The sequence below is a fragment of the Gossypium arboreum genome, chromosome 1 (genome assembly GCF_025698485.1).
Source record: "Gossypium arboreum isolate Shixiya-1 chromosome 1, ASM2569848v2, whole genome shotgun sequence".
Classification (NCBI taxonomy): domain Eukaryota; kingdom Viridiplantae; phylum Streptophyta; class Magnoliopsida; order Malvales; family Malvaceae; genus Gossypium; species Gossypium arboreum.
In genome coordinates this window covers 85,023,653-85,035,001 of record NC_069070.1, presented here as the reverse complement: position 1 = coordinate 85,035,001, position 11,349 = coordinate 85,023,653, and the positions used below count along the sequence as shown (strand labels likewise).

Here is an 11,349-nt window from a genome sequence, read left to right as displayed (position 1 = left end):
TTTTAAAACAGTGTAACTTCCATATACTTTATATGTTGTAATAAGACATAATGATAAATTTAGTTTTTAAAATATATATATATATATATATTGTCAATTTGGTCTTATGACCCTTGAACATTTTAAAAGAGTTAGATCACTTTTTTAATGAAAATAGTGACTAACATATTAATATTTAATATTATTAGTTTGACAATTCACATGGCAATCCATGTTCACATAATATTATTTATGTCTAACAAATAATTTAAAAATTATAAAAATAAAAAATCAAATCAAAATTAAAAATATAAAAGATCATAATTCTTTTAGAAAATTAGTATCAAATAAACCACTTCAACTCTTTTTCAAAAGGTTGATGGTTAAATTTGATTATTTTTAAAATTTAGGAGCTAAATTTAACTAAAAAAGAATTAAATTGACAAAAATATAAATATTAAGGAAGAAGAAAACTCTCAACCTGATGTAGGAATTTATGTTTCTATTTTATAAAGAATTGGTAACCTACAAATAACTGCCACTATGATCTCAGTCATCTGGCATACTTGAAACTTGATAGAGTAAAAGAAAATTAAAAAGATAAAAATTTAAGGGATAAAAAATAAAAATATAATTTTTCTTTTAGGAAAGATGAAAACGAAAAGAAAAAGAAAAATTAATTTTCCTTCAATACTTGATAAAGTTAAAAAGTAAAAAGAAAGAAAATAAAACATTTAAAAATACATAATTTTAACTACCATACATTTATCTTATTTTCACTTTTCACATCATTCCAATTTGAAAGAATTAATTTTATATCACTTCACCTATTTTTATTCCTCTCACTTTTCTTCCCTACTAAACACACTCAAATTTTATTTTCTGTTCCCTGGACTCGAAAGTATTAAATACTGGGTATGTGTCCATTACAAGTATGCTTAATTATCTCCAAGTTTTTTCACATATCTGTGTCCACTACAAGTATGCTTAATCATCTCTAAATTTTTTCAAATATATTTAGAGGATTCTACTACCTTACTCATATCCAAACAAATCTCGAGCATGAATGCTTTCAAAAATTGAAAGCAACATAACCTACATACAGTCTTTGTGAGGTAACAATTATGACAAATTTGCAGAAGGATCATACTATGGATATCAAACTCAGATTCCGGCGGATTAATAACTACTTGCCTTCTCCATCATTCAAGAGCTTCTCATCAGCAACATCACTGGGAAGATCAAGCCCACTAGGGATTTTTCCGGGATAGTTTGTTGTTGCAGGATCTGATCCCATCATACTGCAACAAACACAAAGAAAAAAGGTTTCCAACAATTGTACGGGATTAAGCAAATGGCTTCAATTTCAAGGTTTTATAATGTCATACTTACCTTCTATCAACAATAACTACGGATCGAAGCTCGCAATTTGCAAAGCTGCAACGGATCATACCGATTTTTCTTATTAGTCCGCATAAATCTAAGTTTTTAAATCAACTCTACTGGAAAGCTCAGATTCATACTAGTTAACAGAGAAAATCTGCCCATAAAACTATGCTATTTGGTCCAGGAGAAATGCGATCCATAATATAGAGGCACAAGATTCTGGATTATCAGTAATTTCAACTTTCAACGATAACTAGATCGATCTATCAAGAAACATTTTCATCTGACTTGTTATGAAAAGATTTAACAGAATATAGACAAAACTATCAAAGTAAGAGTTGTTCATAGCGGTTAATTAACAACTGAAATTTTGCGGAACTCACTGTGTGCATATTTCACTCTTCACAGATGGGTGACAATCGTTACCAAAAACACTCAAGGTATGGTACAAGAAGCCACTGTGAGTAACAATGGCAATTTCCCTCTCTTTTCTTGTCCACAACCTGTAGCAAATATAAATGGATAAAGTAAAAAAAAAAAAATGGTTGGAGTATATGTTCTACTAATTGGACAGTGCAACCTAATTCGAAAACAATCTAGCCATCTATGTTTCTCAGATTCAGAAGTGTGTCAAATATATGCATCTGATAAGGGTATACTCGTTTTTTCTGAAGTTATATATCTATGTATATATATTTGGAGGATCGTACTCTTATATCCATCTCTAAACATGTGGGACATCGGTATTTTAGGGGAAGTAAAGAGTTTGGGTAACATAATCACCCATTTCCAGGATTGTATAATTATGCTGATCAGAATAAAAGTAAAGTTTATAAAGCAGATACAAATAAGTCACTTACCAGTTCAAAAATTTCATTCCTCTGACTGCTACTTCTTCATTCTTTTCTCTACTGTTAGCTTCCCACAAATTATCCTCATCGCTTGCTATCTAAAGGACAAAATGAAACAATAATTCTATCAATTAAACTATATTGGATTTGCAATTATAACAAATTTTGATATTTAGGCAAAGTGAATGAGAATCATTAAGTTCATAAGACAAACTACTTGCCAGAGAAAAATCAATTGCAGGAAAGACAGGCCGATACTCGCCGATGCTTTTTCTTCTATCACATGGATGGACTCCCTGTGGTTCAATGTGGAAAAACAAATGAAATAAGACGAGAAAGGCACAGTATGAGAAAATCAACATGAACAATGAAGAAAATCAAGGCAAGCAATATTAGCTACAAATTCTACCCAATAAACCAACTCTTAAGTGCACATATATTTACCAACTTATGGTTGTCTATTACATTAAACGCACTAGCTTCAGCCACGTCCATTCTTCTTCAAATTCAGAATTTCTTGGGTTAAAGTGGCAGTTGCCATGGAAGCAATTAAAACGGACGACAGATATTTACTGGTGAACTGAAAATTGCTGGGGTTGTCAAGTTCCCAGAACATGAAGGGGGTTGGAACCTAGGTGTTAAAACCATTCAATTTCCAGAATTTATACTGATACGCCAAAACCATTAAATATTGTACTCCATCGTAATCTTAAAGAGTTGTGTTGCTCCAACTCTTCAATTTTCTCTAAGTACCCATGTTCGGCATATATCGAAACATTGGAATGGGAATATATGCCTTTAAGAACCATTCAAATACATGAAAAACTTGGATAAATATTGAACATATTCATGTTGAACATATACCCGAATCCAATACTCACACCCAAGTAATTTATTCCCATCTTGACATATATGTTGAGTCTGACAAATACTAGGCACATTCTAATGCATATGACGAAGTGTCCATGCATATTTCACAGATAGTTTGCAGGATTTTATAAACTTTCGGAGTAGATAACTGATAGGAAATAGGAAATTCTATAGAATACAAACAAAAAAATTGAACATTGGGAGGATCCAAAATCCAAATTGAAAAGGAGAAAAAAGAAATCTAATTGAATCCAGTACAAAATCCACACTAGATAATTTGAATGCACCAGTTATTCCAAAAGCAAAGGTTTGGGGTTTGATCAAGAACACTGGTGGCTGTTGAATATCAATGTTAATATCAAAAACAAAAAATTTATTAGCATTGCAAGCTTTTATCAGACAAAAAGGGAGGAATCTCCACACACTGAAAATTCAGTTCTGCATATTCATTATAGCACCAAATTGGGATCTGTTCATTTCCAGGCCATGTGTGCATAAATTTGACTATTTATATTCATTGTACACCAGAAAACATATTCAGTTTTAAATAAAATCTTTCATATGATGTCTATCATATATCACCAGAATTGATTTCATTGTTTTTGTTATAAATAAATGAAAGTCCAAAAGATCCATAACGAGATTTAGTTAGCTATATTAGTAGTTCAAGTACATACCAAATGTTCTCGACAAAGTTCAACAGCTACAAATGGCGGGCAATTCAAACTTGAAATTGCAGGACGGTTACTTTCACCTGCATTTTCCACCATCAATGGAGGTACATCTATCCCATCTTTATACCCTTCACTACCAAAGACTCCCACTGCAGTTTGCATAGTCCTATAATGCAAAAGTTTCTAAAATCCATAATTCCCCAACAGCCATTGCATGAGAACTTTTATAAAAACTAAAATTTAAAACCAAAGTATCCACTCATTAATAAAAGCAGCATGGGTGTTTCCATTTTCCTGGCAATAAACATTCAGAACTAAACATATTAACTACAATTCCTAAATGGATTTAATTAGTTGTTTTCAGTTTCCTATGGATAAGTGCTGCTTTTCTCTTTTTTTTCTGGCCTTCCAGTTGCAAAAGAAGATTGTGGTTTTATATTGAACTTGTTCTGTGAAGTTGTGCACGTAATCCTAATCAATTCATGCATAAACAAGGGTGTGCTTGGTTGAACGAAAAAGTAAAAGGATGGAAAGAGGAAACTTTAAAAGTGGATAGAGTAAAAGGATGGAAAGAGGAAACTTTAAAAGTGGATAGGAAAAAGAAAGCTAGGCAAACACCACCATACATAAATATTTGTACATATATGATCCAGGGCTTAGCATAGTTGGTTCATGTAGCTTAGCCTTAGAGATGGTATCAAGCAGGTCTAGGATTCAAATCCTAGCATCTGCAACCACTCACCAATCTTAGGTTACAGTCTCTTTTGTAAAAGATAAATAATAATAATAAATAAATAAAACCACTATATATGGCAAACTTAGAAAAAAAAAATGATGCCAAAAAGTTTCTTTTTCTAAAAGTAATACTAGTAAATAAAAAATAAAAAAAAAAGAAAGGAGATGAAATGAAATGAAAAGGTGTCGAAAACAAAATAAAAATGATGAGATACAAAAGAATTGAAAAGTTATAAACCTGAGCAAAGGGGACACAATAACCAACTCGATTTTCTTAGAAAGCCCAGTTTCATGAACATGCTTGCGCAGATGATCAACCTGTTATATTATTTGTACAAATACGATGAAACATAATCATAATTCAGTCCACTGGCCACAACAGTATTACCAAAGAAACAAACACAAATTCAGATTTTCTAGTAAATACCAAATAAACGCAATTGCTATTTGCACACATTTTTGTTGACAAAACCATATCTATAAGCAATGGTTTTCCATTGCATTCATTCAAACCTGTTGCCAACCAAGAGGTGTGAGATGGGCATCGAAAAGGCTTTCAGATAAATAAGCGGCGTGATCCTTTTCCCCTTCTACATTGTGAACCCCTTGAGCATGCCTCACCTGCATTAAAAAAAGAAAAACAGAATTCTTGGTTAAAACACAGATCGGCTTATCATTTTAAAATCCAAATCTTAGCAAAGATCATTGACAAACCAGATGCAGAGTTTTACAACGGTGCAAAGGGTATAATCCAGGACTGCTTATTACATCCATATCTGCAATAACCAAAATAAAGAGCGAACAATTCGTATAACTCACACTATTCATGCAACAAGATCTCAACAATTGAAACAAGAAGGCATACCCGAGAGAGAAGCAGAGGTATGAGAAAGAGAAAGTTGTACTGGTTTTTTAGGGTTTGAAAAGGGAATAGAGGAGGAGGCAATGCTTAAGAAGCAAGAAGATGAACAAGAAAAAGAAGAAAGGGAAGATGAGGAGGGTGATGGAATGTTATAAAATATTGAAACCGTCATTTTAAAAAAATTGTTAATATATTTTAAGGTAAGGTGAGAAACACACACACACTCTCTCTCTTTGCCTGCTGCCTGCTGCCTGCTGCCTGCTGGGTTTGATTCGGTCCCGGAAATACGTAAAGATGGGCAAAACCATTGTTTTGGAATTTGGAGTCTTGAGGCTCAGATTCTTCGCGCTACTTTGTCATATTCGCTATTACTCCCTTGCGTTGCGTCATTAACTTTTGCTTCTTTTGTTTTTTACTTTTACGTAGCCAAAGGCAAAAGGCCCCCATGACAGTGCTGTGCGTCACATGCGGATGCGGTTTCAAAGAGACTGACGTGGAGCAACCAAATTCTACTAAGTCACAACTTCAAATACATTTTATATTAGCAAAACAAGAATCTAAATTCAACAGCTAGATCTGATTAAGTCATCAAATTTTCAGTGGGCATGTGAAGCATTTTATGTGAACAAGAGATCAGAACAAATAAGAGGAAAATTAAGGTTGGTTATCAATTATCAACCTCTTAATCATTTCTTCTAAGATGATAAATTTTCTTTGACACATAGAAATTTTCTTTTTTCTAGCTTGACAAAAGCAAGAGTATTTTCCAAATTTGATCTCAAAGCAGGTTTCTGGCAATTAGGAATTCATTCAGAAGAAAGGGCAAAAATAGGATTTTGTATTCCCAACGGATATTTTCAATGAAAAGTTATGCCTTTTGAGTTGAAGACAGCTCCCTCTTTGTTTCAGAAAGCAATGATAAAGATTTTCCAACCTTTAATGGAAAATGCTTTAATCTACATTGATGATATATTGCTCTACAGCCAAAATGAAGAATCTCATACTCAGTTGTTACAAGAATTCAAATCCCTATTTTTTAACTATGGGATTATGCTCTCAGAAAGAAAGATGCAAATCAACAAATCAGAAATTGAATTCTTAGGTATGAAGATCAAAGATGGAAAATATTTCCCAGAGCCTCATATCTCACAAGAACTTCTCAAGTTTCCAGAAGAAAACCTGTCCACAAAATAGGTACAACAATTCTTAGGAATTGTTAATTATCTTAGAGATTTTATTCCTAAAATTTCTAAGTATAATAACCCCTTAAGAAAAATGCTCAAAAGAATCCTCCTGCATGGTCCTCCAAACAAACAAAAGTTGTGAAAAGATTGAAAGAGCTATTACAAGATTTGCCTCCACTGCAAATCCCTTCAGATGGAAAAAGAATTCTACAGACAGGTGCTAGTGATAAATACTAGGGTGTAGTGTTACTAGAAGAAAAGGAAGGAAAAAGATATCTTTGTGGATACAAAAGTGGAAGATTTTCAGAAGCAGAAATGCATTATCATTCCACTTTCAAGGAAATATTGGCGGTGAAAAAAGGTATCTCAAAATTTGAATTTCATCTTAAAAGATACCATTTTCTTGTAGAGATGGATATGTCTTCTTTCCCTCATATGCTCAAGTTCAAACAGAAGACAATTCCACACCCTCAACTTCTTAGATGGGCTGAATGGTTCTCGCAATATTCTTTTGATACTAGAGATATCAAAGGAAAGGATAATGTTCTTGCAGATTTTCTGTCAAGGCCCAAAACTGAAATCCTTGCTTATAGAAGAGTTTTTGGGCCTAGACCAATCATGATGTACAGACCATATTTATCAACTTCAGCTTCTCCTACCTCTTATGTTGTTACTCCCAACCTCAACCCAGAATTTCCACCAGAAGTCTATACCCTTGTTGAAAAGAAAATCTTCCATCCAAAAGCAAAAGACATGATGTTTGAATACCAGATTCAAGTGTTCAAAAACTTTGGAGGGCTTATTCTTAAACCTTGGGGTGTACATCCAGAATATCCTTTCATACACCCAATTAAGTTTGAGTTTTTGGAACAACCGGATGAATTAAAATAGTTTTTATGGTACCTCACCCATCTTCACCATATTGCCATACAGTTCAATATACCTGACCTTCTTTATTTCTTAACAAAAGCCATCAGAGGAAATATTGAACCAGAACACCAAAATTTCTTTACCTTTTTAAGTTGGTTCCATCCTTTACCACAATGGTATGATATTATCAATCAACATTGTCTTCAAACTAGAGGAAATTATGGAAATTATATGATTATAATTTTCTATAAACCTCAAGTTTTTATGCAATATAGAAAATCAACCCAACATGGATCTTTTCCTAACTCATAGGTTTACAAGATTGTCACTGATGACATTCAAACTTCTGTTATCTAGTACAGACAACTACAAAAATTTCTCTGCCAACTCAATAGGATTATTCCAGTTGAGATATGGCCCCCTCCAGACACCACAGCACCATGGGACACATGGCCAACACAACATGAACCTTATTACAAAGGAATCTTAAAAGCCATTCAAAGATATCATGAAACTATTCCAGATCCATCACAATGGTCTCAGGACTACCCATAGCATTGCAATCAAATCAATCTTTCAAAATTAGGAATTCATGATGAAGAAGATAAGCATGAAATTGATGAAATGACTGAGAATAGTGAAGATTCTATGGATAGTGCTCAACTTCCCCATTCAAATTCCAACAGCTGATGAGAATCTTTACTTTTTCCTATATTATTATACTAGTGTGTATTGTGTGTACTACTGTCTATGTACGGGTTTGTACTGTTTATTACTTTTTATTGTTTTATGTACTGTTGTAATCATCCAGCTCACACTCTCCTTCGGCTATAAAAGGAGAAGAAGCATGGTTTGTAAGATCATCGAGTTTTCTCTTAATAAAACATCAGTGTGGTTTTTTACCCATGGCTTTCTAAATTCTCTCTATTTCTCTAAGTCTTCTTCTTCTCAGAGGTCCAGTATATGAGTTAACAATGAATTGCAATAGGATTTATTATTTATTTGTATATACAAATTTCAAAGTTAAAATATATTTTATTTTATTTTATTTTTATTTTTATTTCCATAAATTAAATTATTTATTTTTGATTTAAAATTTAGATTCAATTATTATTATTAAAACTCTTTTGTTAAATTCACTAGTATAACATTTTAAAATTAAAAATATCATTTGGTAGTCATGTAACAATAAAAACATTATTGAATATGATTTTTTTTCTTAAAACATTTATTTAAACTCATCATAATAAAATAATTTTTTATTGGAATAGTGTTCCTAAGAAAGATTGAAGTCAATATTTTGATTGAAATAGTTAACAATATTAAATATTTAGACTAACTAATAACATTATAAAGGTAAAATGATCAAATTATGTCAAAAATAAAGTATATAGATTAAATCTCAAATTTCAACATAGTATAAGAGTTAAACTTGAAGTTTGATAATTGTTTTATAATATATATATATATATATATATATATATATACATATATATATATATATAAGAAGAAAGGCAAACCTAAAAAGTAAAAGCTATGTATCCGTCTCTAAGACCCTTAAGCTATTCAAATTATTATAATCATGTAATGTTTTAATTGAAAAATTAATGATAGCTACTATTTGCACTAATTAATAATATATACTGAGTCCAAATTACATTAGAAATTAAAGTGTAGCGTTTGAATATCAAATTTAAGCATCATAGAGGGATCAAAACTAAAATTTAACTATTTTTCTAATACTACCAAAAAATGTAAGAACCGACATAAACATAAAAGAATTAGGAAGCCACATTTCAGTCTCAAGGACTCTTAATGTATCCGAATTATATATAACCACATAATGTTTTAATAAAAAGTTGATAATATTAACTATTTGAACTAATTAATAATATTATAAAAATATAGAGAACAAATTATATCAAAAATAAAATATATAGATTAAATCTCAAATTTAAATATATTAGAGGAATCAAAGATGAAAGTTAACCATTTCGTAAAATGAAAAAAAAAAAAGGCAAAAGGAAGGGCCAAATTGATTTGATATATAGTTATATAGATATACTAGTTTTCTTATCTCAAGGATGCACGAGTTTTGTTGTATTTTATAAATAAAAATTTAATTGAGATTTTGAATTTTGTATAAGTTAAAATGTATAAATACAATAAATGCGAGAAGTCTTATCATACACATATACGTGTGGAAACCATGATTTTGAACATAGAAATATAATTGATAGAAATAATAAAACGTGCATAATAAAATTCACACATTTTTAATTTTGTAAATATTTAAAATCATAATCATAAGTTATTTGTAAATATAAATAAGTGAAGCTATTTAATAAGGTTATATGAACTTAAGAGTACTATGAATGTATATGCAATTGAGATTATTTTTCAATTCAGATTAGTGATATGGAATTTCCATAATCATTGAAATGATTTATTTGCTTAAGGCTTACTAAGCTTTCAAAGCTTATTCTGTGTGTTTTTCCTATGTCTATAGGGCTTTAGAGAAATTGCTTGGGTTGGAAGTCGAGGAGATTTCATCACACTATCGAGTTATCATGTGAGTAGATAAAGTTTGTATATCATTAAGGTTTAAGGCATGTATAGAATAGACTAATAGTGGAACGATATTTTGGTTAACGTATTTAAGCCATGCGAATATGGCATCTTTTGGATGTTTAATTTTATAAGATAGAAATTCGATCACTGGTTGTGTCTAGCAATTATTTAAATAAAAAAAATCTTTATTTCAAGAGAATGTTCAAAATTTTACTGTTAAGATTTGTTTTCTGATTTCCGGTAACGCCTTGTCCTATTTTGGCGACGGTTACGGGATAGGGGTGTTACAATACGCCCAATGGCATATATAGAACTTAGACAGACTCATACCAGCCACGTACCCAGATTTCAGAGCCAGATACATAACTTATGGTCTCATTCATATACATTCTTCACCATAACTCCTTATATCATTTTCACTCAGTATAACATGTTTTATCATGTTCTGCCAATCTGGTTTGCAATATACCTGTCCTACCAGAGGCTACATAAACATATCTCCACACCTCTATCTCTACATATCAGTTCACACCATATCATTCATTCATATCAGAAGAAGTAGGTAGTGGCTTAAACATGAAAGATGGTTCATACTTCATATCACAGACATATTGAACTTAAACTAACGACTCTAGACAACCATTATTCACTCACATACACCTTTCATCCTTTACAAAGAAAGAATATTTACCTTATACACTTATAAAATAAATAATACCATAACACAAGGAAGTAAAAAGAAGCTCACCAAAAATTATAACAAAGTCTATAAAGCAGGTAATTGCCTTTATCACTCGAACCTTCAATAGCTTATTGAGCTAAAAATAAGGATAATTAAACATATCAGATTACTAATCTATCAAACCTAAACATGCATACAAGAATCATTAACACTTAATTCAGAATCAGGAAGTTTCATTCCTTACATACCATTCTAACATTTATGCATGCAAAACTAAAAACACATAAATAACTTTGAGGATAACCTAGGGTTCATCAGTAATTACTAGTGAGCTAGTACAAACGTATAAGTTAATTGAATACAACGAACCCAACTTCGAAGAGGTTATTTGGACTTAAGTTTTGAAAGAGTTCATATAAAATCAAGAAAAAAGAATAAAAAAAAAAGGGGCAAAGATTTTCAAAGAAGTTATTGCTATCCTTATATACTTAAGCATGGAGACAAGGTTTAGTGGATGAATCAAATAATTCCACTACCACTCTTGATTCTTGTGATTAAGTGTGCTTATCATAATTTAAGTCTTTTCATCTACAGTAGCTTAGTTCCATTCTAACTAAATATCAACTTAACTAACTAAATTATTTTACTAAAATAATAAACAAATCTAACCAACTACGAACTTGAC

General features: G+C 31.2%; 1 protein-coding gene across 1 annotated transcript; it reads right to left on the bottom strand.

Moving 5' to 3' along the window:
• Nucleotides 1-825: 825 nt before the first annotated feature.
• On the bottom strand, nucleotides 826-5,725 carry LOC108450230 (phosphoglycerate mutase-like protein 1). Its single transcript, XM_017747759.2, has 10 exons — nucleotides 5,361-5,725; nucleotides 5,210-5,271; nucleotides 5,009-5,116; nucleotides 4,734-4,813; nucleotides 3,764-3,926; nucleotides 2,438-2,512; nucleotides 2,226-2,314; nucleotides 1,749-1,868; nucleotides 1,372-1,416; nucleotides 826-1,280 (listed from the first exon to the last, which is right to left on the bottom strand). Exons 1-10 carry the CDS (start codon nucleotides 5,527-5,529, stop codon nucleotides 1,166-1,168), a joined length of 1,026 nt encoding a protein of 341 aa, XP_017603248.1. The 5' UTR covers nucleotides 5,530-5,725; the 3' UTR covers nucleotides 826-1,165.
• Nucleotides 5,726-11,349: the final 5,624 nt, after the last annotated feature.